Source organism: Takifugu rubripes, chromosome 3 (assembly GCF_901000725.2).
Source record: "Takifugu rubripes chromosome 3, fTakRub1.2, whole genome shotgun sequence".
In the NCBI taxonomy this organism is placed as follows: Eukaryota; Metazoa; Chordata; class Actinopteri; order Tetraodontiformes; family Tetraodontidae; genus Takifugu; species Takifugu rubripes.
Genome location: NC_042287.1, coordinates 2,243,611 through 2,270,673, shown reverse-complemented (window position 1 = coordinate 2,270,673; position 27,063 = coordinate 2,243,611). Strand labels below are relative to the sequence as shown.

The following is a 27,063-nucleotide window of genomic DNA, read 5'->3' as shown; positions in this document are numbered from 1 at the left end:
GTGATAAGCAAAGGATTTGGAATAAGGCAGGATCCAGCTACAGCCCATAACTCCTGAGATGGGCCCTGACTCACCCTGTGAACATGATCAAACAATGATCCATCCATCCATCATCCATCCATCCAACATTCATACATCCATCAGCTTCAAAATACTCCCCCCCCTTTCCCTAAATAGTATTAATTTAGTATCAAAACCACAGAAAATAAAATCAAAGTGTAAAGTTGTTTATTTTTCCCAGAAAAGTTCCCATGCTGAGTTTGAATTTGTAAATGACATCATCATATTGAATACAAACAGTAAAACTGCACAGCACACATGGCTGAAGATCACCTTCTTACATATTTTGACTATAGTGATAACAGAACTTTTGGGTTTACCTTAACACTCAGAGCTGATAACAATAATCCAGTAATAGTAATAATAATTGAAAGTCCTTACGTTTATTAAAAGGCCATCCAATGATTTATCAAAATATGTTTATGACAGATGTTCCAAATAGAAATTTTACCTTTTAAAGAGTAATTTCCAGTTTAATAAGTTACATAAGAGTTACTTTGCTTATCAAAACAATGGTTAGCCTACATTCTTTTGACAAAAAGTGACGAGTTACTGGCATGTATTGTAGATCTGGATTTGTTTGTTGATGTCATTGAGGATGGACTTCATCTTGTCCTCCAAGCCATCCAGCTGATGAGCTTTCCCCTCCATCTTCCTCTGGTTTTCCTCATAGCTCTTCTCCAGTTCTGTATGGGCCAAATATTTCAAAATAGTTCAAAATAGTTTCACAATGCTAAGTGACCTCATGCAGAGGTGTCCAGAGCTGCTGAGGTTTCCTATCTTACAGGTAGACAATGCTTTCACCCAGGGTCCCCCAGGGTGAAATCCAGGTGCATTATCTGGAGCAGGAATTGTTTCCAACCAAAGTGCTATGCAGATCATTTGTACAAGTCTGGAGCTGCCGCTAACTAATCCCCACTAACTGTATTGGGAGTGCGGTCTGGACTCTTCAAAGGTGCCTCCAGGTACAAAGACAACATGTTTTAAATGGCATTATATTGATGAATAATTAATTAAATTTGGTGCTGATTCAGCGATGTTATGCCCATAATAATTAATTTCATGATTCATGATTAAGTAATATTATGTCTAGATTCCTATGTGCAGCCGCAAAAGGATGATGATATATTTGCTTGGTTCATTGCGGGCACAAAACACAGGATAGTGATCCTCACTTGACCTTTGCAAAATTCCTAATTAGTGCATTATATAGGGGGGGTGGGGGGGTTGTGGGGGGGGGGGATGGGGGGATGTAAGCAGAAATTGATCCATTAGTATTTTAGAATAGTAGATTATTCAAATCAAGTTTATATTTGGAAGATTCTTCAGCTTTTCACAAATTTCTTAGAGCTCCTCCACTTTATTGAGCTATTCTTCCATAATTATTTTCTTCTTCCACTAAGACACAACAGTCTGGACCTCATCATTTGTCTTCTTGTCATAAATACTTTTATTTTGAAAGCAAAGTTTCAAAATACCAATCTGCGGTCTTCACAAACAGCCCTGGCCCTCAAAAAGTCCAGGGAATATCAACAGTCCTCCCATTAGGTGCTTTTTTAATCAAAAATTTGGAGTCATCTGTTCATGAAAAAAGTTCCTATGGTGGTGAAATGGAATTTGATTGTGAAATATAAATTGAGTGCAAAAGGAAGGGTTGGAATGGAAATTTAGGTATAGGGTTAGGGTTAGGGTATATGGGTACAGGTATAGCTATATACACAGCTATATAAGATCAGAACTGTGTACGCTTAGGAGAGATCTCTCTGCATGCATCCGCGCATGTATCCTGACCGACTGACTGAATAAACCATCTCCTACGCAGTAACTTAGATTCATCGTTTACGTCTCCAAACGGCTAAAATTCCACGACAGTGGACACACAATAAAACCAAATACATTAAATAGTACTATACAAACCTGTCAGCATCTGGAGCTTATGCTGGGCGTCTTTGAGCAGGTTTGTAGCCTCATTTCTGAGACTCTCTGCCCTCTTCTTAGCATCCATTAGCGCTTTCACCTTTGTACCAACTCGCTGCTGTACCTCATGGTACTTATCTGTCAGCTGCCCATCTAGAATCTAATCATCAAAACACAGGATATGCCTTACCAAATAGTTCTGTATCTATTTACCTCAGAAATATCTGTATATGCATCTGCAGTTCAGGTATGTACCTGCTTGGCTTCGTTAGCCTTGTCTCGTGCCATTGTGGCCGTTTCCTCAGCTCGCGCTGCTGCCATGCTGTTGTTGGCACATTTGGTCTTCAGGGCATTAATGTCTCTCCCCAGTGTTTCCAGATGGCGAATGGCAACATTTAGATCGTTCTCACTGTTTGAGGTCGCTGACTCAATCTGAAAAATAAACGAATCGGGCAAAGAATTTGGGATTATTATGGAAAAGGTTTAACTTTGCTAAATTAAAGGTATTCAATATGACAGGTGCCAGAGTCTTAAAATTGGACTTGCAAACCGACTTCTTTTATTCAGTGAAGGGAAATTGATGTCTAAATCTGATTCAGTAATCTGAGCACTAAATTATAATCCACCTTGTCATAACCTGCACAACCTGTTTAAGATCTACAGCTACAGAAACAATACACCAGCAGTGGTCCATCAGGACCAGCTAGGCCGTCTCTGCTGGCCTAAACATACTCAGAAAACTAATTTTTCTTTTTATGCATTTGTAAATGTGTACTGTAAGTGAACTGACATGGTCGGTTGTAATAGTCAATCAGGTCTCGAGGCTGCGACCACATGGCCTTACACTGAACATGACCTGAAGGCATGATTGGAAAAGCACAACTTCCAAAATATTTGAACTAAATCTGGAGATCCGATAGCTATCAACAGCTGTTGCTGTACTTTCACTTATTTTTAATGATTTAACCATTTTATTTCATTAGTATTTGACTTTAATCACAGCTGTTCATGTTCATGTTAATTGCTCTGTTGTTGCATATCCTCAGAAACAAATGAACTCTTTACCTTTATTTTTAAGTAATAATTCGTTTTGTTGTCATTAATTAGTGATAACTTTAATATAGCTAGTTTTTGTTCAAGGAAATTAACATTGAAAACCTTAAAATTTAGTAGAAAAGAAACTGCTCTTAACTTATAACTCCTCTTACATAACTGAAAATCTACCATATGGGTTAATTTCAAAAGAAGGCAGACACAAAAACACAAGAAAAACTCATTTTCTCATGATCAAAGTACAACATTAAATTGTATTTTTGACTGAAGGATGACCTTCAATTTTATTCTAAAATATATTTCTTTTTCTAGCAAAAGCTTACTTGTGCTAGTCGGGTTTCAGTGTCCATAATGTCAACTTTTGCTGTTAGAATGGCCTTTTCTGCTGATGCTTGGGCAGTCTTACAATTCAACAAGGCCTCTTTCACCGCCTCTGTTGTGGCCTTCACTTTCTCAGCGTGATGCCTAGACAGCAAATTAGAATTAATAGCAGCAAAGAACTTTAAAAGACAGTTTGAAAGGCTGTCCACTCTGTTGGAGAGGAGTTACTGGTCCGAATGACGTTTATATCTAATGAGTGTTAATATCATGAGTGTGGATCATTTTAGCACCGTTGAAAATATCCACTCTAAATGCGGGTTTTTTATTTTGAAAAATTTCCAGATGTTTTAGGCTGTCTTCAATCCCGACTTCCTGTCCCGCACGTCCGGCTCTACGCCAGTTTCCTGCGATATGCTCCGCTACCTGGCAAAATGTGTTTTGGAGGGCTTCAGAGCAGAGGAGGTGGGCTGGAGTTGGATTGGAAGATAGCTGGTGTACACACACATGTATTGATTTGAATGGAAACGAATCAGCTCCACCGTTGCTTCAGCAGGGAGATGCACCACAACCACATCCGCTGTATTTTAGGGGTCAGGAACTTGTTCACGAGCGAGGGCAGTATTTACTTCTGCTGATGGTGGCCTGGTCTGTTCTGGTGAGGAGACAACTGTGGTGTAAAGTGAGGCTGTGTGTTCAATTAAGCTACTCTCATATATGCTTATTAGCTTTGGGTAATGACCAAATGATCAAGACCGCAGATAGAGGCCGCCAGAGTAGGTTTCCTCAGCCTTTGAGATAGGCCAAGGAATTCAGACATCTGAGAGGAATTTAAAATAGAGCTTATCAGGTGAGGCTGTTTGGGCATCTGGTATATATGCGTGAAAAAAGTACATACATATTTGTATAAGAAATAGCTTCATATACAGTGTCACTTGTCTGTGGTATCTACCTTACAGTCTTGGCATTCAGTAAGAGTTGTTCTGCCTTGCGGACGTCATCCTTTGTCTTCTGTAAGATAGCATCCACGTTGGAAAGGCTCTGGACTTTTCCCTTGATTTCATCTGCAAGATGTTTGATCTGAAGGGAGGAGGCAGGTATGGAGAGCTCCAACACACGGTTTGCTACTACTTCAATACTGTCTGGATCTGCCTCCTCTTCTGCAGAATAGAAAAATCAACAGCAAAATATTCAATTTATTAAGATCATGAATGAATATTCCTGCCTATGTTACCATTGCCTAAAGGTACTGTGCACCTGGCATCAGGGCAAGCTAGCTGGCAGTTTGATGATCAACGTTGTGATCGTGTCATTAATCTTATAGGCGCATGTCTCGGACAGGGCAGGAGGCGGCACCAGTCTCTCATGGTAAAGAAGAGCCGGAAGGCAAAGCTCTGAATTTACCAGCCGATCTACATCCCCATCCTAACCTTTGGTCCTGGCCTGCGGGCAGTGACTAAAAATAGCTTGGATACAAGTGACTGAAACAAATAGATTCCCTGCAAAATTTCTGAGCTCTCCCTTCGGGGCTCAGATTAGATTTGCTGAGGTGACTCATCTGCTATAACCTCCAGCAGGTCCTCAACACCCAGGATGTGACCTGTGGATGTAACCTGTAAACTCAAACACACAAAGCAAGTGTTACAGATTATATATTTAAAATTTTACGACTCACGGGTGAGAAAATCCCTGATTTGTTTGATCAAATCTCTCAGGTCTTTGTTGGAGCGCTCGATGTTTTTCTTGGTTGCAGTGGCTTTGTCCAGCGCTGCTTGAGCTTTGCCCTTGGCTTCCTCTGCCTTGCTCTTGACTTCCACCACCTGAGAAAATTCATACAAATTAAGAATCAGAAGCAAAATAACTGAAAGAAGGATAATCTTCTGCATCATAGATAGATCATATAATAAGGCACACAGACAGATATTCCAGAAATTTCTCATTCTGTTTCTTTACATGTTGACCATGTCTTCAGAACAGGTCATCGAATGCCTGATCACCCAGATCGAACAACTAAACTAGCTCTATGTTAAGTCAAAGAAGGATCTCTCCTCAAAATTCTAAAATGTAATAATATTCATCCATACCTTGATATAGAGTCCTTCAACCTCTCGCATGGCTTTGTTAAGTTCCTTCTCGGCATGTTTTCCTCTCTCCAAGGCATTGTCTGCCGCTGCTACGGCGCCATTACAATTTAGGCCTCCACAATGAGGGTTTCCATCATCATCACGGCAACCGGCACCTCCACACGGACTCTCCCCACAGGGAGCATCATTTGGAGTGCCACAAATCTGTGGGACAATTACAGTATCATTTCCATAAATTCTACATACACACACACACACACACACACGCATATATATACATATATGCGTACATACACATATATACACACACATACAGTATATACACATACATACACATATATATACGCACACACATGATATATATATATATATATATCAGACAAAAACAGTCTCTGTAGTCGTATATGTGTCACTAGCTCAGTTAAATTGTAAATATAGATCACGTGGGTTTTGTCATGAAATGGATGATTGTTGAATGTGTTGTCAAAATAACAGGAAAATTTCATATACACATATATATTATATACATATATAATAGATATTAATAGAAATATGTTCATTTGGACATACACCTGCCTTCAAGTTTATTCAACTAGATTTATTTTAGTCATTTAGTAGTAAAATTCATTACAGGTCAGGTGATTTGGGTAATTTTGAACACAACCACTCTTTCTCCATAGAGTAATTAAACTTAACTAAACCACATGGGTAAATTAGCTATTTTCAGGCTATTCTTTTAACATGTGGACAATGTTTTTTGAACTGTATTCAAACTAATGGGTTACAGAGTTTAAAGAGGGACCAACTTTTTCATTGACTTTCTTCATGTCCAGGCCCTGCAGTCTGTTTCTGAAGTCTCCCAGTGTGCGCTTGTTTGCGGCATTCTTTTGATTGAAGTCATCCTTCTTCAGGGTCATAAGCCGCTGGGTGCGATACCGAGTGTTTGCGGACTGGACCACTATGCTGGACTTAGTGATTACTGATTCATTAGCGCACCTCTCCGCATCACGCGACCGGTTATAGGAGCTAAGTATGCTGTCAAACGCACCTGTAGAAAGAATACTTTCATGTATTACACAGCCTACATAAAACCCGTTAAAAACATGTTCTGAAACAAAGGACGCTATTCGAAATGGCAAAAATTTGATCCATCCTCACCAAGGAAGTTAGAATTTTTGAGGATATCCAGTTGGGAATGTAGCTGTTCAGATGTTAGATTGAGTTCTCTGGCCTCTCTCTCCAGAGCGCTCAGCTCTTTGCTTGCCTCAGAGTTACTGTCTTGGACCATAGTCAGGTCTCCTTCCAGATGGTTCAGGGTGTCAGTTGCCTCACTAATTTGTGCTCTAGAGTGTAAAAAAGAGGAGATTTCAGACAATATAAATCATAATTTTGATGAAATGTCAATTGCATTCAATCCAATTTGACTTTATATCTACTTGATCGTGTGGTTTGCAGTCCTAAATGTCCAAGCTGTTTTTTTTTAATAAGAATATGAGCATTTCTATACAGATAACTTGTGCAAGAGAAAGCAGATGAAAAAATAAAATGAAGCATTAAGTATAAATTTAGAGATTCCATTAGTAAATGCATTTGTACCTAAGATCTTCAATAAGTTCCATTAGAATAGCAACAGCTGAAGCAGTGGCATTGCGCACATTCACAATGCCCTGAGCCTGTGCTAATTTGTCTTCTAGATTTCTGAAAAACTTCTCATAGGCCCCAGTGAGTCCAGTGTTCTGAATCTCATGAGCACGCTGTGCTAGAGCCTTGGTACGCCCTGCTAAGTCCTGGTGATGACACAACATGATGATATTTAGTGGCTAACACTTGATCTAAATTTGGAGGACTTTGTAACTCAAACAAAAGTACACCTGTACAATGCGATCCCAGTCCCCGAAACATTGGTGACAGGGTTGACAGTTGGGAAAATGGCCAGAGAACCCTCTGGCACACTGGTCACAACGGACACCTGACACCCCTTGCAGGCAAACACAGTGGCCGGTCACGCGGTTGCACTGTGTGGTGTCGATGCCCCGCGGGTCACAGTCACAGGCTGCAAGGAGAAGAGGTACGAACGGTAGGAATATGGTCAGATGATTGACAACAGCTCAACAACACATTTGAGGCCTTTTTGATATAACGCCTTTTTAAAACAAGATTCACATGCCATATAAAAATGTATATGCATTTGTGAAAGCAGTAAGGTGATCCTGACAACTATCCCCTCTTCTTCTCAGATAGTGACTTTTGGTTTTGTTTTACCTCTACACTGTGTCCTTGGGTCTCCCCAGTAGTTTTCCTCACAGTCAGTGCAGGTCTTTCCTCCAAAGCCACTACGACATTGACACTGCCCAGTGAACTGCACCATAGGAGACACCAAACTGAGGCAAAATACACTTTACCGGTATTTCTTTTCATGTCTATGTGAAGGAAGGTGTGTTTAAAGCTCCGGGGCCACAGTAAACGATGCTTACCTCATTACATGAGGACGAGACTGAGTTGTTTGGATCACAGCCACAGGGCTCACAGCCCCTGCCACCGGCCAGGTTCCAGTGGTTAGGGGCACAGTGGTCACATGTCAGACCTATGACATTTTGTAGACACTGGCATTGCCCTGTGGCACGTTGGCACACACAGTCCTCGTTGTCCATACATTGGCTGCGGTCGGTACCCAAAAAATTACAAACGCACTCTGAAGGGGATAAAATGAACCAAAAAATATATATATTTATATTAGGTTTTGTATTTCGTTTGCGTGTTTGAGCACGTTTCTTACTCCTGCAATTGCGTTGGGAAGCATCTCCAAAATAGCCGCTCTTGCAGATGCCGCATGTGGGGCCTTCGCTGTTGTACAGGCACTTCCTGCACTCGCCAGTGCGTCTGTCACAAGCAGCCATGTCGGTCATGTCGATGTTATTATTGCACTGGCATGGTTGGCAGCGCCCAGAAGGCTGAGATGGGTTACCATGGTAACCTGGAGCACATCCCCCACATCGAGCCCCTAAAGCAGGTAGAAATACACAAATTTATGATTGCCACATCTTACGGTAAGGGTTTTATTTCAAATAAATCCGGGAAAGATTGCTTTTAACCAGCGATGTTTTTTGATTATGTCTCAAGGCCCATTATCGCTACTAAGTACTGCTTTTTGTTTAAGTACAACGTTAATACCCACTCAGCGCCATTTCAAATTGAGAATGTCCAGGGAGCTTTTTTAGTCTTCCTCAATGTTTGTCTTTAACCCTTTTGTTTTTGCTTGCATTTCCCTGCCCTTTCGTTTATTGTCTAGCTTCCCTGTCTGTGCGGGCTGGGCAGGCTACCAGCTCCACTCCCACTCCTGCATCTCTTTAAGCTCCTGCGGTATTAAACTTCGGTTTACTGTCCCATGCTTGGCCAGTTTGGTGTTCCACCTGTGGTTTCATAATGATTCCAATGTTCTGTATCTTTAAAAAGCCTTGAATAAAACCTTTTATGGATTCCTGGCTTGTGATTATGAATCTGTTTTTGTTTCATTTCATCATTTGTTTTTGTTCACTCAGCCTTAACATGTATGTTCTCATCACTCGTCCTGAACACTTCCCACCTTCTCCTCCTGCTTTGCCTTCCTTCAGTATGTCTCGGCAACACATGCCTTTATAAACCACGACATGGGTTATAAACCATAAACCATGTCATGGTCTGCGTAGTGAATGAACGTCCAAAAATATTATCAAATTAGCAGATCTTCCAGTTTTGTTCTTGTATTTGTGCTTTAAAATGTAGCTCTTAGATGTGTTCTCAAAATCACTGTAGAATTCTCTTTAAAAACAAACCTAAATGCAATTTCATTAGTCTCATTATTATGAATAAGGGATTTCAAAATTCCCCAAAAATAAGGACAAACATAAAAGTGCACCTATGTAACCCTGATTGCAGTTGCAGATGATTTGTCTGCTTTGGATGTCCTGGTAACAAGTTGCAGCAAAGTGACGTCCACTGTTGGGCCCATCGGGACAAGGACATGGATGGCAAAGTCCAGAAGCTGGATTTCCATAGTAGCCATCAGCACACCTAAAGAAAGATTGATCATAGTTTAGATTTTTCTTGTTTATTTTCTAATACAGGCAACATCTCTGGGACTTTAAAAAAATGCTTGAATCTGAATTATTTGTCCTAAGCTTCAAATATCACCTTTCACACTTGTCCCCTCCAGTGTTGTCCCTGCACCTGATACAGGCTCCGGTCCTCTGGTCACACTCATCAGTGTGTCCATTACATTGGCATGGACGGCAGGTAGGGAAACCCCAGTGACCTGCCTTGCATGCATCACAATACCTGCCAAATGCTCCTGGATGACACTGGCACTGGCCTGTGTACCTGTCACAAAGTCGAGTCACGGATCCTTCCAAGCTGCAGCCACAGGCTGGACGCCAGATAAAGGAAAAAAGGCAAGAACATATTAAAATAATATACAGAACTATAGTGCACAAGGATGTAATAAAGTGAGTTAACAAGGGTTTATACTGGATTTGGTCTGGGTGGCATAGCAGCATAGACAATGGAAACATGCTAACTAAAGTTATGTCAATTTTCCATTTAAATAACTAACCATTAAATACCTGTGAGGACAGTTGTGTCCTCTATCCTTTAGTATAGATCAGCTCAGCAAAAATTATAATTTCATTCATCAGGGTGGATTTTAGGTAAGATATAAAGACTAGGTTGTTCACCTGTACAGCCTGACGGTCCAAAGCCATAAGTTCCCCAGGCGCACTGGTCACAGCGTCGGCCAATCACGTTGGGTCTGCAGTGACACTGGCCCCCACGAACATCGCACACAGAGCTGCTCGATCCTTGTGGGTCGCAGTTACAAGCTGCAATAAAAAGCACACACGAGGCCTCTGAAATAAGCACATATCTTTCAATGTACATTTTGTGTAGCCAGTGGTGAATATCTACAGTCAAATATGTGTTCCAGCTAGAATTGCTCAGCAGGTAATGGGTTAATACGGAAGATGTTGTGAGACGGCCTTAATAAAGATTGAATTGCATCCCCCACTGGTACCATTTAATGACAGTTCTTGCTGATTCATACTAATGAAGAATGCAAGGTCACGTAACCCTGCAATTAGTTCAACTAAATGCCAGTCAAAGACACTCACGCAGTGCCCCATCATGGATGATAGCGGACATGCTGCTGATCAGCTTGCTGCAGGTGTTGCTCATCAGGTTGCGGCTCACAGTCTTTGCACTGTCATGGCAGCGATAGCGCTCATAGTTCTGCTTTCTGCTGTTAGCTGTTGGATCCCCTGCATTGAACATCTCCATGCTGGAGTGTCGTGGTATCAAGGAAATCTGAACAGATCAATGTGGGAGAAATTAGGAGAAAAAAAGAGAGAAATTTATTGCAGAGGATGATCTCTGTGAGAACGGAGGTGGGCATTTCCTGACAGAATGAATTGATCTTACAGAGTCCACAAATAGGATAGCATTGGCTGCTCCGTTGAGAACGCTGTTCACATCCTGATAGCGTGTGAACTCAAAGCGAAGGGTGTAAGTCACACCCCTCTCAAGACATACTGGGTGAGAGGGGACCATAAACCTGGACCGAGTACACCAACAGCAACATTCAATACCATTTATCATTCAACGAGCATATCGTCAGGACTTGCTTGAGCTACTAACCTGGTTCCAGAAGGCAAAAGGACAGTGAGTCTGTCATCATCTGGGATGGTGTTTCCACAGGGGCTGCTGGTAGGAATCGGCCCTGGCCGGATCACTGTGATCCTCACTTCTTCCCAGTCTCGCGGCATCTGTGAAGAATCAACTCAAACTTTTCAAACTGAACTTTTAGACCTTGTTCATTGTAACAGTTTCATCAAAGGACAAGAACACTGTCAAGTCAAGTCATGAACGCTGCTGCTGCTGCTACACAGACGACTTCATTTCTAAAAATGTCAATGGTTTATTTAACTGCTTGATGAGAACATGAACATACGCATCCACTATACAGACCTGTGACTCATAGCGGATCAGTAGGTCATATTCCATGGAGTAGGGAATGTTAGAGATGTGAAAGTCCAGGGTTCCGCCTTCGGGCACCCGAGCAAACCCGACACCTGTCCACGTGGCAAGACGACCTGCCTGGTGCTCCCTCGTCTCCACTGTACAGCTCTGAAAAGAACAGAAAAAATGTTTATTACTATTTTTAAGTTATTGGATGTATTACTCGAATAAAGTATTGATAAAGTACCAATAAGAATTCAAACTTACCTGGCCCATTTTGGCCAGCTCAGCCTCGTAAAGAAAGTAATCCAGGGCCATGAAGAAATATCCTGAATCTACCTGTGAACACTGACGTCCAGTCATGTGACTGCGGCAGCGACACTGCCCAGTCTCCTTTGAGCAACTACAAGACAAAACAGTTTTATTAACCCAATGTTACCCTCTCTATCATATCATTTCACTTTTATTCTTGAATAGGTTTCCATTTTTTAATAAAAAGAGAAGAGCAAGTTTTAAAATTGTTCATTTGACGGCAATAAAGGGAAAGAACGGAATCACCGATCTGTCTCATTTACCAAGCTAAACAATAACAGCTTACGCAATAATAGATATCAATATTCGCACAATGAACATAGATAAAGCAAGTCTTTAACAGGAGTGGTTATCTTAGAAGATGAACAGGTGAACATTAAAGGCACAAACTAAACCTATCAAAGCCTATATAAGGCTAATTCACTGTAGTTTGATAAGGTGCCATGTCAAACGTATTTGTAAATACTGTACTTGGTTTCTGGATTATAAACCTAATTTGATGTCTTACTCATTACAAACTATCTGATAGGAAGTTTTAGGGCATCTCATGGATGTCCAAACTGTGGACTCTGGAGATGTGACCTTATTATTATAAATATGGTTTATTTGTTCTTTTTTGCAGCTGTTTTAGTGTGTGATCTTACTGCATTTGATATACATGTTCATATATCATTGAGAATAAACGGTCCTTTTATTTCTTTTAACTCTACCTTTAGTTGCGCTTGATCCTGTTTATTTTCTTTTTCATGTTGCAGGTTGGGAATCTTAAGTAATACCCCTTTTCTAAACATGTCTATGTTAACTATTCATCTCTCTAGACTTGCTCACTGCATCTTCTTGGTCAAAGCTCAAATGCCAAAGCTTCAAATGGGGGGTTGATGTATTAGCGACAAGTCTGAGTGTCATTTATTAAAAATCATTTTGTAATTTTAGGTTGCACTTACAGGTTGTCCAATGCTCCTCCGACGTCACAGTCACAGGCTCTGCAGCCATTCAGATCATGACTCAGCGCCCAGTGTTCTGGCTAGAAATGCAGAAGTGAACAGGAAAGGAAGAATAATAAACACAAAAGAACTAATCTATGCTCAAGACTCAAGACAAAGCTCATGCAGCAGTCTGTATGAGTACGCTAGTTAGCTTAAATCCATTTAAGAATGAAATCACATTATAATTACTAAAATAAGGCTCTATGGGACCTCATGGATCCACTTTGGACAAAGTCCAGGCCCTGACCATTTTAGGTGTGGTGTAATCCACACCAACTGGATAAGTCTTAAATTGCTGAGTTAAATTTAGGCCCAGGGCCCAGGCAGGAGTTCACATTCCTACTATTTGTAGCAGACTAAGTTTTACCACAAGCTCATTCCTTTCGAGTTGGAAACAGCTGAGCAAAAAACCAAAACAGGAATGAATAAACTTGGATGAAATTACAAAGCAAAAGGTTAAATGTAAAGGTTAAATGGAATAATAGTGACAGGCAATAATATGATAGAAGCAGGCATGTCAATCATTGCAGATAATTTGAGTGAACGGGAAAACACCAGGAATTCTTTGACCAAAGATGAGCATTTCCACCTGACCTTACCAAACACTTGTCGCAACTGCGTCCAGTGACAAGGCGCTTGCAGAAGCAGTCTCCGCTGACTGGGTCACACTGGGAATTACCCAGCACAGTTCCCATTCGGTCACACTGACAAGCTGGCAACACAAGGCAGAATTCAGGGTTCATAAATACATATAGGTAATTGTAAACTAAGATTTATATTTGATTTTTACAGTTATTAATAGAAATCTAACTAAGCAAAGGACCAGTTGCAAACAAAGATGTGCACAATATGTTTAAAGCCACATTTAGCCCAATTTTCAAATTATTTAATACATTGTTATTACTATAACAAGTCGAAACCGGAGCCAATTGCAACATGCAAACAACACAGGTACTTGACAGAAAACTATTGTACAGTCAGCAGGTCCGCAGGAGACAGTGAAGATGCTCAAAAGCATAAAATCCACAGTGGGAGCAAGCGGTGGTACAGTAATCCCTACTTCTAAATCCAAAGGGAAAAACAGTCCTGGTGAAAGGTCATTAAGCAGGCATGAACCAGGCAAGATGCAGGCAAAACTAGTTGGAACAGAAGTAATAAAGTAATATATCAGGGCTGGGGCAAGACTGGCAGGAAGAGTAGCAGGCAGGGGCAAGAAGAAAGGATCAATCTGAAAAATAGTGCTGGACGATTGGGCACGAGGCATATCCAATCTCGCAGATTTGACCTCTACAGACTGATCAGGATGTCCCTGCTCAAACTTGGCATTGAGAGCTGGGTCAAAGATGTGACGAGCTGGTACCCAGGACCTTTCCTCCCACTCATAGCTGTCTCAGTCCAGCAGATACTGGAATGCCCTTCCCTGCTGGTGTAAGCTGAACCAGGCGAGGCGGCGGAGCAGCCAGGACCCGGGATTTTACACTGGAAAGGCGAAAGGTCTGTGGCAAAACTGGTTATGATGGTTTGAGCATTCTACCACAGCAGCTGTTGTGACCAGGAAGAAGGATACTGTTGGACTGTGGGGGGAAACCGGATCAGGCCACTGCTAGCCACTGGCCACTCCTTCCAAAATAATGATGCGAACTGAAGTCCCCAGACAGAGACCACATGTACCAAAAGTCCATTGAGGGAAACACTCAAAAGAAGACCAGCTGTCCGGTCACTTTGGTGGTAGGGAGCTTAGGCAAGGACACGAAGTGGGCCATCTTAGTGAAATGGTCCACCACACCCAAGATGAAGGTTTTGTAACTGGAAAGAGGAAAGCCAGTAACACAGTCCCGGGAGATATGGGATCATGGGTGAACAGGGACAGAAAGGAGCTGACGGAGCCTGATAGGATGGTTTGTGTGGGCAACAGACAGAAGGGGTCATGACAAACTCCCAGGTGCCTTTCTCCAGAGTGGGCCAACAATAGCATTGGAAGAGGACACATCGAGTTAATTGAACCCATTGGTATCAAGTCAATTTCGAAGAAAGGGCCTGTTTTAGCACTTTTGACCTCAATGCCATTTGCTGACTTAGCAAATGATGAATGATCCCTGTAGCCAAAGACTCATTAATATACAGTACGTATGTTTTCACAGACATTCTCTCTAGGGCAAATGGGGAGTACAGCCTTTTGGTGGTGACGTGCCTAGGACTCGCGTCCAACTGGGACACCTAAAGGCGGTGTGGATGGCAGAATGACACAGACCTGGACCCAATAGATAGATGGTTTCCAGATGGATGGTTTCCAGTTGTGTACACAGCATGCGCCAATTGGACCCAATTGCATTGTTGGGCCAAATTGCATTGTTGATAGAAAAATTGATCGAACAATGTTCCAAAATGCACTGCATGTAGGTTTGCAGCAGAGAGTTGAAGTAAATTCCAAATAAACAAAATCCACAATCGGGATTAAATGATGAGTAATCCTTACTTGTTAAGCCAAAGGGAAAAACAGTCCTGAGAAAGGGGAATCAGGCAAACAAGAACCAGGCAAGGAGAAGGCAGAGAGTAATTTACAGGGTTTGGGTGAGACAGGCCGGGGCTGGAGGAATTAATCTAAGAAATCATGCTGAAAAGTTAGGCATGAGGCTGAAACAATCAGTAATAAATGCACTCTGAGGCTTAAATATCGGGGAGGGGGCTGAAATTGGGCTTATGGGAGAATGACAGGTTACAGCGGAGCAGACTATGATAATTCTAACTGTTCCCCTTATGTTTGTCTCTATACTAAGACTGCTTGATCAAAATTTCAAGTCACTTTCACTCATTAAAGCACAAAGGCACATTTTTCCCTTCCATTTCTATATTTATGTAACCTGTAAAATTTGCCTACATCTAGATGAACCATGACACGGGAAAGACACAGAAACAGCTCCGCTACATTTTCAGTGATTTGATCTTAGGTATACAACATTAAAACAGTGCAGAAAATGTGGCATTATGAGTCATCGGCATTAATTGCATTAATTTGTCGAAACTACCAAGCCTATCTTTGGTGTAAACCTGGGTACTCACGTTGGCAGCCCTGGGGGTTGTCTGCACTTAGACCAAAAAAGCCCGTCTTACACTTGTCACAGCGTGGTCCATCAACATTAACTTTGCAGCGGCATTGGCCACCCACCAAGCCCAGAGATGTGTCGGTATGGCTGTCGCACATACCTCCGTTCTGGGAACCATCGGGGTCACAGTCACAGGCTATAAGACACGAATGTATAGAAGAGTTGAGTTCCTGAAAACAATGACCTCCCATTATGATGTGTGCTATGGTAAGACATGAATGTTTGTCCTTTCAAAAATGTGTTCATTTTTGATTTTAGGATTAAGGCCAATGTTATGGATCGGAAGAGAGTTTGGACCTAAATCCAATCACAGGTGGTGACAAACAGCGACAGGACAGAGCCAGCAACATAGGAAACACAGCAGAAGACCAACAAATAAAATATCCAAAATCCACATGTAAACACAGAAAGCACATGTCCTGTTAGGTCCCCTAAGGTCAGCTGTTAGCTTAACGGTTTGGCTCAAGACCTGAGCACAGAGTATTTCCGCTTCGGTGCCAGGCTGTGAATCCTCTAGTACACCAGGGCACCAAATGGCATCTGATCACAGATAAGGCACCGTGGGCATCAAGGCTAAGACCACCTTTTCAGAGGGTGATGGAGGCACCAGAAGAGCAAAGCTGGAGGTCTTCAGGAACGAGATGTGCTTTGCCTGAATGGTCATGCTAGCAGAAATAACGACCTAAAGCAGCTTGTTCAGGACCATCATTTAAGAGCTGGGTGTCATATTGTAGCTGTGAGTCGTGCTTCTACAGTCCAAACAGCTATCAATTACTACGCAGTCTTTGAAAATGTTTAAAAAGTTTAAAATGAACTTTAACATTAAATAACAGAAGTGCAGAGAAATAAAAAAAATGCATCAGAAAAAACAATAAATCAATGGAAAACTAAGCGCAGGCTCACCTACGCACACGTGAGGGTCTCTGATATCCTTCGCAGGGTCTTTATAGTAGAACGGTTTGCACATGTCACACTGGTAGCCCATGGTGTTGTGCTGGCAGTCGTCACACACTCCTCCACTGATATTTCCAGAGGCCAAATACACAGCCATATCAAAGTGGCAAATGTTGGAGTGGCCATTACAGTTACACTCTGGTATAAAGCACAGATTTCTATTAGACTCACCCCCAACACGACATAAACTCACCAATCACTGCATACATATTACTCAAACTGCTCAATTTAGGGGTATTTGCAATCAAGGAGAAGATTAATTGTGCTTTAAAAATCTGAAGTTTTATAAATTGTATAAAAATATCTGAAAATGGAAGCATGGATCTCATATCACACAATCAAAAGATTACTGTGATGTTTGATTTTTGCTTCAATAACTACAAGTGGAAGGGCATGGAAAATCTTGTGGACTTCCTCCTCTGGACTCACTCCTGCAGGCATTAGTATTGTGTCCTTCAGCTGGCATCCAGGGCAGGTCATTGTAGAAGTCATCACATTGTTCACAGTTTAAACCCTTGGTGTTATGGTTGCACACACACCTGCCATGGACCTTCGCATAGATAAAACCAAAATAAGAAAGGCAAAGATTCAAACAAATCAAAGAGTGGCAGTGGAGATGCTGGACTTGCCACTCACCATTCCATCTATATCATCTCTGATGCCATTGATGGGAGCACACTCAGAGGCGTGGCCATAGCAGAAGCAGTTGCCACGCACAACCAGCTCATAGATAGCATAATAATACTTTTCTTTAATTTCTGGTCTGGGGTCAAGTAAATTGTCTCCCAGTGTGTGAAGCCTTGTGAAGTTCACCCTCAAGTTGGTGATCTTTAGCAGGTCTGTAGGCGAGATATTAGTGTCATGAGTCAGGTTGCACAGAAAATGTATGAATGGAAATGTATCCATACATGGTCATTAATTAGATATCATTTAGCTAACTATCTATGTAAAAACCAATTGCTACATACAGAGTCACAATTATTATTTTTTGGATTTTAACTGTAACTTACTTTGGATGGTCGGGCTGTAAGGATCTTTAATCGTGATGGACGGATCCAAGACTTTGTAAATTAACTATATATGGAGACAATTTCAAAAGTAAATACATTACGATAATAAAATAACAGGATTTATTGTGAAGCCATGTGGCAAAAAGCCAAAATTAGGTCAACATCATTTTTGGCAATGGAATTTTAATTATTCTCAGGACTGTAATTAGAAATTATTTCACCAATATACCAATATAACTGGTGCATATGATTATAAGTCTGTCCAGAATAAAAGTGAGCACACTGGAATATTGACCTGGATGACCTTGAATCAATATCTCACCTCTCCCTCTGTTGATGGTTCGATATCAGAGTAGCGCGACTCACAGATGATATCATTTATTTTGCGCAAAGGACCTTGGGACACTCCAGGAAAGTTACTGGAACAGTCATGGGAAAAGTAACGGTAGATTTGCCAAGTTCGGCCGAAATCTGCTGAACGTTCAATCAGCATAGCTGCTGGACGGAAAGTCTGCAAGGGAAGATTTTAGTTCAAATGGTGCAAAAACTTAAATATAACAGTCGTATATCACTTGTGTTGGTTAGTTGGTAGGTCTACATCATCCACCCACCTTGAAAGTCATTATCAAGTGAGTAAAATGAAACTCAGCATCCAGATTCAGCTGGATAAAAACCTCCGACTTTCCTGGGGGAGAAATCAACAACACAGAAAGAAAGTTATGCTGCTGTCTGTTCCGCAGAAATGAGGCAGATATCTGATATGTTTGAGAAAATGAACGCTGACACAATCGTGATTTTTAAAAACAGCTGCGTGTGATGTGGCAAGCGATCCCGCTGGGCTTGGAATTTGATACCTCCACGGAAAAGGGAGTCAGCCTTAGCAAAGATAAGCACAGATTGTCATGTATGAAAACACAACATCTCCTTAATTATGGCAAAATGACACTTCGCGCCAAGGACTTCTCTACATCATAAAATAAATTAGGACTTTTTCTTGTTTGGATATAAAAGCCATTTTTCTGTACTTTTTGTGCATAAAAGCTTTTTTATCTGACTGCTTTACATTCTGATTGTTTTTAAAATCACACTGACTTTTACATACAGTTAAATTACTTATTAATGGACAAAAGAATGGACGAAACCGATTCTTAACTACTTTTTTGAGTCTTTATTAACACTGCAACCACAAGGTGGTTTATACAGGTAGACTAGCTTCATGTTGCTTAGCCCTGTCCGTCATCACATATCCCAGTGGTATTAATAAACTAGCCAAAGGAGTAGAAAGAGAAATTATATAGAGACAAGGAAGCTCTTTTCAAAACATGGCTGATTCCTGGTTTTCCTGAGTAAAGTGTACACCTTGGACTAGAACTGTTTCGCTATCCATGGGATATCCATGGGAGGACATTCTACCTGGACATTCTGAGGGTACACAAAGTGCAGAAGAGGGCTGGAGGGACAGACATGGAAATCCTGAGCAATAGAAACATCAAGGAGAACAAGAAACAAGAGAAAGCCAAGCAAATAAGATACTGGATGGGATCCCCCATTTTCTCTGGTAAGGCAACCGGAGACCGACGGTGAGACACATAGACAATAGATGGGGGATTATTTTGTGTGTGTGTGTGTGTGTGTGTGTGTGTGTGTGTGTTGGTGTAGACTCTGTTTAGTCATTGCATCCCTACCATTTTCAGACTGCCACCAGGAGTTTTTACGGTGAGGTTTAAAGGTGGTGATGACATTCTCTATCCGATGATTGATGGTGTTATACACCGGATCATATGGCCGTCGCGAATCGCAATCAAAACATTTCTTTTCATCCTGCAGTAGGATGAGAAACAGTGGAAAACTGGTTTAAAACCTAAATTTGAAACGTAAACACGCGTTCACAAAGCCCGACCTGCAGATGACTGACGATGCAGTAGCGCTCTTTCCTCCTCAGCCCACAGGTGGATGAGGCCTTCAGGTTTTTCTCTCGACCAACAAGCAGATCTCCTGTTGCTGGGTAGCAGCTGCCATGGGCGCAAACGTGACTGGGGTCAGGCTCCTGGCCAAGAGCAGCAGCCACAACTGCCAAAGCCAAACTGGAAATCATTATCAGAACATGGGCGTGCACATGTCTGTCTGTCTGTCTGCCTGTCTTACAGACTAGATTAGTATATTTTGAGAGCTGTGGGAAAACCACTGCCTTCCAGCTGAGTGTCCAAAATGGGTTGTAAATTTAAATACAGTAGTTCCCTGGAAGGACAAATCCACAATAAAGTCTATGATTCTTGGAGTCGAACAATAAAAATGATCATCCTAACAATCCAAATGACCAAATAATATTAGTGCACCGCGAATTGGGCTCTCAGACTGGAAATTCAATGCGCACCAAAATGATGAGTTAGATCGCACTTATCTGTTTTTAGTCTCTTTTCTGACTATTAATCAGTATCTGTGGCATCAATGTTGTAGAATGCTGCGTGGGAGTTCAAATTAGCCCTCTAAACGTTCAGGATGAGCAGCAGAAGTCAACATTCTACTCAAAAGCTTGCTGTGCTTTTTTCCGCCTACATACCACTGAGACTTGGTGGTTCCTGGGAAACTGGAGCAAGGAGTAAAGAGAAAATGGATTCTGCGGTCAATTTTTCATCTCACTACACAGCAAACATACGGACCACATTGCAGCCACAGAGTTGTTGATTCTATGTTTTTTTTTTTTCTTTTTAAAAGAGGTTGTTGGACAAGTCTAGTCAATTGAATGTTCACTCATATAAATAGACAGATGGAGGAATACTACAGATTGAACTTCACTGCTGGGGCCAGGATTAGACAGAGGTCATGCTGGGAATATTACAAAATCACCATGGACACAAAGACCCAAAAATAGACAATGATGGGACTACTGAGGACAATGATGGTTAATTCAAAAGCAGTGTCGAAGTTGAATGGCAGCACAAAACAGCTTTGAGATTTGTTTCCTGTGGCGTTACAAACTGTTATATCACATTTATTATGTTGTCTGATATAATTGCCATCATTAACTCTGATGAGGCAGGAAAATACTGTCTTTCGAGCTGACATCACACTTCTGCAGGAACGTGGTAAGTTCAATAGAATTACATATTAACAATACAATCATTTTCATAGTAATGTTGCTAGATTTGACTGCTAGCAAGGGAGCGCTGAGCCACTGAGGGCCCTGGTGTGAGTGCACAGGCTTTGTTTAAGGTGGGGAACAATGCTGGTTGTAGCACTAACAAATCAAATCTGCCAAAATTAGATTTAAGATCAAATATCCCCAACAAAATAAAGATTTAGAACTGATACAGTTTAAACATAAAGGAAACAGCAGGATAATAGGCAGGTGAAATCTGACAGTTGAACAAAGAGTTTATCTACACGAGGTACGGGGAGACACCAGATACCAGGCCTAGGTGGGGCCAGGTGAGGAGGCAGATATACAGGGAAGAGATGCAACCACACAGGTGACACACAAACCACAAGAAAGGCAAAAGTAAATCCGGAAAAATAAACAGATTCAATTCTGGATCCTGGCACCTTTTAAAAAAAATCTACGATATGTTCATTTCCGTCATGACAATAACATGGTGAACCTGTGGGGGTTAATCCATGCATATTTCATGACACTTAACACATTTAATAATTCAGATTTAAATCAATAAAACATCCCTGCTGGTAAGATGCAGCCTGTGAGGGAAAGTGCAACTTGAAACTGAATTATCTCCAGAATTATAAAAAGTTTGGAATTGAACAGATAATTCTTGGAGAGCATGTCCTCTCTTTGAAAACAAATGTTATCCAACGGAGAAGACATATTAAGCCTGACATGCACAACTCAAACCCTACCTTTAAAATGTAATGTAGCAGTGTTGAGCACCACCATAATAGAGTGAAACATTATCCCTTTTCTGGCTTTCTTCTGCAGCCATAAATGGAAAGGTCCAAAGGAATGCAGAATGACAGCTGTACGAACAGAGGGGGCACGCACACATGCGTGTGTGTGTGTGTGTGTGTGTCTCCACCAACATTATCCTTATGGTTAATGAAACCAACAGGCTTTTCCTGAGATGCATCACCACTGTCAAAAACAGAATACTAGTAAACTCTGAGTTTCATTCTTACGATAGAAGCGAGCACCGCCCCCTCTCCTCAGGTGAGGATGACAGGACTGAGAAAATGCAGGTGCCCTATAACACCAAACTGAAAAATAACACTGGGAATTTGCTAATAAGACAGATTTAAACCAAAACTATGAAGACAATAAAGCAAAGGAAAGGGTGAACCTGAAAAGGCAAAACCACAACACAGATGTCCCGATTGCTGTGTAAGAATGGATAGTTCATGATTTGGAATCAAAGCTGGAAATGCAACAACAGTGACTATCAGGCTGTCTCAAACAGAGCTCTTTGTGTTCAATAAAGATGCTATCTATCACATTTAAAGGTTGGATCTTTACCAGCGAGATGAGAGTGTAACTGAAATACTGTGAAAACTATTATAGGCTCTCTGGTTGTTTTATCAGCTTTGCAATGTCTTCTACCAGATACTTAAATAAAACAGTTACTAAGCTTAATTGTCCCTTCTGGAGGTTTAGAATCTCCTCCTCCTTCTTCATCCCTTATTTATTTTGAATGTTTGTCGGTTTATGGATGATCAGCTCACACCACCGATCGTTCTCTTCCTCAGAACCTGATTACTCAGCGTCTGCCGTTAGCTTAGCTTCCCTTTAAATGTGTATTGTATCATAATTGTTCTCCACCCCACCCCCCTGCCCTGACTTTCACCTCCCTCACACCACTTACCCTCCCTTCCGTCCCCTAATGAATGTGTAGGGCCTTGTTTATATTAGCTGATTGCCTACACGGAACTTTGAGCAAGGTTACCTTAATAACTGAGACTCTCCAGACTGCTGTAAACACATCAGTAACATTTTCAGATGCTACTGCTGTAGCTGTGTATTTTACTCTGTTGTGGCTGCTTAGATGAGGACCAAGAGAGTGGTAAACAAAGCTAGTAATTTCCAAATCTATCAAATCAAGCAGAGTCCTAGCTAGCCCCTTCCTCCAGGCAACACTTATTATAACAATTCTTTTGTCCAGCTGGGGGTTTATAATTAACGGCCTTCCAGTCTCTGAAAGACCAGACACTGACAATAGTATTTTTATCTTTTAGATCATCATGTTACAGTCAGTTGCTCCTACTGGAGGTGACGGTCACATTCCAGCGCCTTTATGAAGACATCTGAATCCTTACATGATTGAGGGAACATGTGGAAAAGGGAAAGCTATGAAGCTACATAGAGGAAGCAGGTCTCCTCAGTGGTGAGGCAGAATTTCCACAGCAACCAGTGTTGTCTTGCACAGTAGCAGCTCCAGATAACACTGACAGACAGCCTCCCGTGAGGCTCAGCCTCCCTCAGATCTGATCTTTCCCTGGCTCCTGGATCCCCATAATGTTATTATAAATTAAATGAGAACAGTGCCATTTTGTTTTACCAGTGACCTATGTGAGCGGTGTGACCTGTAGTTGCTAATCAGAGCGTAGCAGACAAGAAATGTGGCTACACTTCCAGGCAACCTTCAGAGGAATCAAGGGAACATGTGGGAGGTTGCAGCAGTTGAGCCATGAGTCTGGCTTGTGTTTCTGGCCTACTGTCATCATCAGGTCTATGCCAAAATTTACAAAATCTTGTTTTCTGACACCATCCATCTGTATTTCTTTTAAAGCAAAGCCTGAGTGCATCATGCAGAATGCAGAAGAGGGTTGCTTTTAAATAATGAGGAAAAAGATGTCATTTAGAAATCTGTCTTCCTTCTTCCTGATGTAAAGATAGCTTTATCCCAGGATGGAACGTAAGACAAATGTAACAATGTAGTGGCTGTCCCAAAAATAAAATAAAGAATCCATTTACAATCCAATTTATCTATTACAGGAAACATTCTTTACTAAAGGGGTGAATGTGGTAGCTTTTACCTTTTACCAGGCGATGACATGTTCCTTAAATATCAGTACTGTAAAGGGAATTATGTTTTTATGAAGCATGAAAGCTCTTGAAAGTAATGAACAAAAACAAGATGGTTTCCAATGACTGGCCCTTTGATACCAAGGCTCTCCAGGTTATTGGAAACTAAATCTCTTGCTGGTTTTCTGGAAACATTGTGTATTTGGTTGCATAATTGAGTCCCTCCAGAACCATATTCCCTATTATTTGTAGCATCTTGCCTGGATATCAATATAATTATGTTTTTAGGGGTTTTGTTTGGTAAAATATTTCTTTGAATGCACAAGTTATCCTCGATTCCGTTGTATCTAATCAAAGTGGTTCTTTTAAAATATTGGTCTCCTGTACAAGTCAACACAAATTTTGAGTTTTGGATTTGGATTTTGAGATTCAAAAAAGTTGATAATCCTGAATCAATCTTAAAATCAAATGAAAGCCTATATTTGTCATAAATCTGACAATAATAAGATTTACTATTATTATTGATTCTGAGAACAAATGTTGAACTTCAGAGATGTCCAGTCAGAGTTGAAGCTAGTCAGTTGGAGCTCTACTACAGTTTCCAATCCCTTCTGCTCAAAAATATTTAGGTGTATCCATATTTTAACACCCTAGAATTGATGGTTTGCTTCATTTTACTGTTTTACACCAAGCTTCTAACCAAGCTGCATATATAATTACAAAGACCAGCTCATTTGTCATAGAAATTGAAGCTGGTTCTATGTGTTCTAACTCCCACCCCTCCTACCTAAAGGCTTTCCCTCCCTCTCTTCCCTCCTCCCCACAAGCTCTTCCAGCTTCCCCTTTTGCTGTTCGTTGCTGGAAGTTTCACAGCACCATTGTTCTGGTATCTGCACATTTCCAGATACTGTTGCCTACGGGGGCCTTGGGGAATGTGGTATTTTACTTCCACTGCCAGCCCTTACAAAATGAGAGTTAACTGACCAACTGTTACATAATGATGGTTATTTCGCTTAAAACAAACACACATGTACACACAAACTATGGAAAAAGGAATGCTATTTGCTGTTATCACATGTAAAAACCTCTGGATAAATCTTAAGGAATACAGTAATCCACTCCAGGTCATGTCTGCACATTTCATCCTGCCAGTGAAGGAAAATGAATAAAGTATAAAATAAAAGCAAAACTAATATAATCAGAAAAGCTTCGGGAAGTGTGAGGTGGGCGTCGCTATTTTCAGACTCTGCTGTAGAGTTAAAGACAACTTTGAGCACTGATACCACTCTGAGACAGAGGTCAGCGGACTCATAGACAACTGGGGAAGACCCCAGCGAGCCACCCTGACTTATCAAGTCAAAATACACTGCAAGTTGTCTGAAAAAGAACCACTTCATTACATTTGAGGCACACTCGTGCACAAGTGACACATTTAACATAAAAAATGGCTTCTACGCTCATGTGGAAGTATTACTATTTTTATTCTTGAATCAGTTTTTTCAAAGCTCAAGAAAGAAATGGAGGAATCTTCAACTTCACAATAAGTTATAAGCTCCATACTTCAGGGGCTAATCGAAATGATCCTGGTGACCTGTAGACAGCCATTAGATACCAGTTGACTGGATCACTTCTGAGGGTTTGTTGGGGTGCATAAAGCGCGGATTGGCCTCTGAAGTTCACTCACCGCACAGGAGCAGAAACAGCGAGTTTGGCATCTCTAGGCGCACATCGAGCAGCCGAGCTGAGGACAACCTGTGGTGCAAATCCCATTAAACTGAGACCAGCACAAATCGGACACACCAAAAGATGCAGAATGTTGAAAATATGCACAAAAAAACGCCAACTTTGCGCTGCCCCTTTCCAGCAGGACTAAATATCTTCCTAAATTATTTTTTAAAAGTTCTAAGAATGTTTTGGGTTTTTTTTTCTATTCTATAATCTAACTAATGGATTCAATTATTCTGACGGAAAGACGCGCTCACCGCTTAGTTTCAGGTCTAAATGTCCAGTATGGGTCGGTTCGTAGCCTTCCTGTGTTGGTGCTCCTCTGGAACCACCGCACAGATGCGAGGCTGAGCCGCGTTTTGGAAGTCTCGCGTTGGTGAGACGGAAACCCCGGAATGGATTATGACATCACACAGAAACGGGTCCGCCACCTGTTCCAGGGGCTCCGTTTTGGAGTTTTAGGCGTTTTTATTTAAGATGCTCCTTCAGCTGATCGCCTGTTTTCCGACCAGCCCTCGTCCGTGTGGACGGGATCTAGAAAACGCGCCCCAGTGGATGGAGTTCATTCAGGTTCAATATTGGGATGGCGGCAGGCTTGTTCAACAGGTGTTTTACCAGTTTCCACAAGCACAGTGCTATTTATCGCTGACTGTAGCAATTCTGTTATTGGTTCTTCTTTATCTAACGTGAAAAAATGATGTGAAATTGAAAAATATGATTGTGTTTACCAGGCTTTCTGTTTCTACTTTGTGATATGTCCTTAGATGTCCTGATTGACTGACACTATTTTCACTAAAAAGTTCGAGTGGGTTTTTGGCTTGTTTTTTTTAATCATCATTTTTTTAAATAAATTTGTCTAAACACACCTTCAGGAAATGCAGAGTGCAGGCTCTTAACTAAAGTGTACACCAGGATAGTTTAATATGAACTTTTCAATGATTGTGTTTTTGTAAAATCATTGACACATGTAGTGCTTTATATATTTGATATCTAAAATTTGTATGAACATTTTTTTCAGAAGGGTGTCACTTTGACAGTCTGGCCTTGTGTAATTGTTTTATGCAGTTTACTTATCAGGTCTTCTGATCAGAACAGATGCAAATAAATTCTCCTTGACCTGAAATCATAGATTTTTGCATTGTCTGGCTCAGTCTTTGTTGGGCTTCAGTCAATGAGGCAGCTCCAGTTCATATCTGTCAGAATGTTTAAATCAGCAGGACCTTTGAACTTTGATTAAAACTGGAACCTAACAGTGGTCAGTGAAATTCTTGGCATTTTTCAGAGCTGCGGTAGACAAACTCACTGTTCCATTGCATCCCTTACCTCCACATTGGCTGTCTAAGCAAATGCCAACACTGCTGTTGTCAGGAGCACCACATACCTATAGGGAGCATATTAAGAGCTCATCACAGCACAGAAACAGCACTTATTAAAGTTACTAATGATCTTCTTATAGCTTCAGATCATGGACTGGTCTCTATGCTGGTTCTGCTGGATCTCAGTGCTGCTTTTGATACAGTTGATCACAGCATCCTGTTACATAGACTGGAACATGTGATTGGGATTAAAGGGACAGCACTAGACTGG

The 27,063-nt window shown here is 41.2% G+C and overlaps 1 protein-coding gene across 1 annotated transcript; it reads right to left on the bottom strand.

The window, feature by feature from the left end:
- Window positions 1-207: 207 nt before the first annotated feature.
- lamb2 (laminin, beta 2 (laminin S)) lies at window positions 208-25,831 on the bottom strand. Its single transcript, XM_003962890.3, has 35 exons — window positions 25,734-25,831; window positions 25,436-25,503; window positions 19,684-19,853; window positions 19,469-19,604; window positions 18,395-18,468; window positions 18,106-18,294; window positions 17,784-17,847; window positions 17,410-17,612; window positions 17,203-17,323; window positions 16,723-16,911; window positions 15,776-15,955; window positions 13,315-13,427; window positions 12,674-12,753; window positions 11,685-11,820; window positions 11,427-11,585; window positions 11,097-11,224; window positions 10,881-11,013; window positions 10,574-10,766; window positions 10,142-10,285; window positions 9,603-9,834; window positions 9,328-9,482; window positions 8,209-8,433; window positions 7,907-8,124; window positions 7,695-7,791; window positions 7,304-7,485; window positions 7,029-7,219; window positions 6,591-6,775; window positions 6,239-6,480; window positions 5,433-5,636; window positions 5,024-5,168; window positions 4,301-4,508; window positions 3,354-3,495; window positions 2,233-2,409; window positions 1,978-2,137; window positions 208-746 (listed from the first exon to the last, which is right to left on the bottom strand). Exons 2-35 carry the CDS (start codon window positions 25,464-25,466, stop codon window positions 610-612), a joined length of 5,343 nt encoding a protein of 1,780 aa, XP_003962939.3. The 5' UTR covers window positions 25,467-25,503; window positions 25,734-25,831; the 3' UTR covers window positions 208-609.
- Window positions 25,832-27,063: the final 1,232 nt, after the last annotated feature.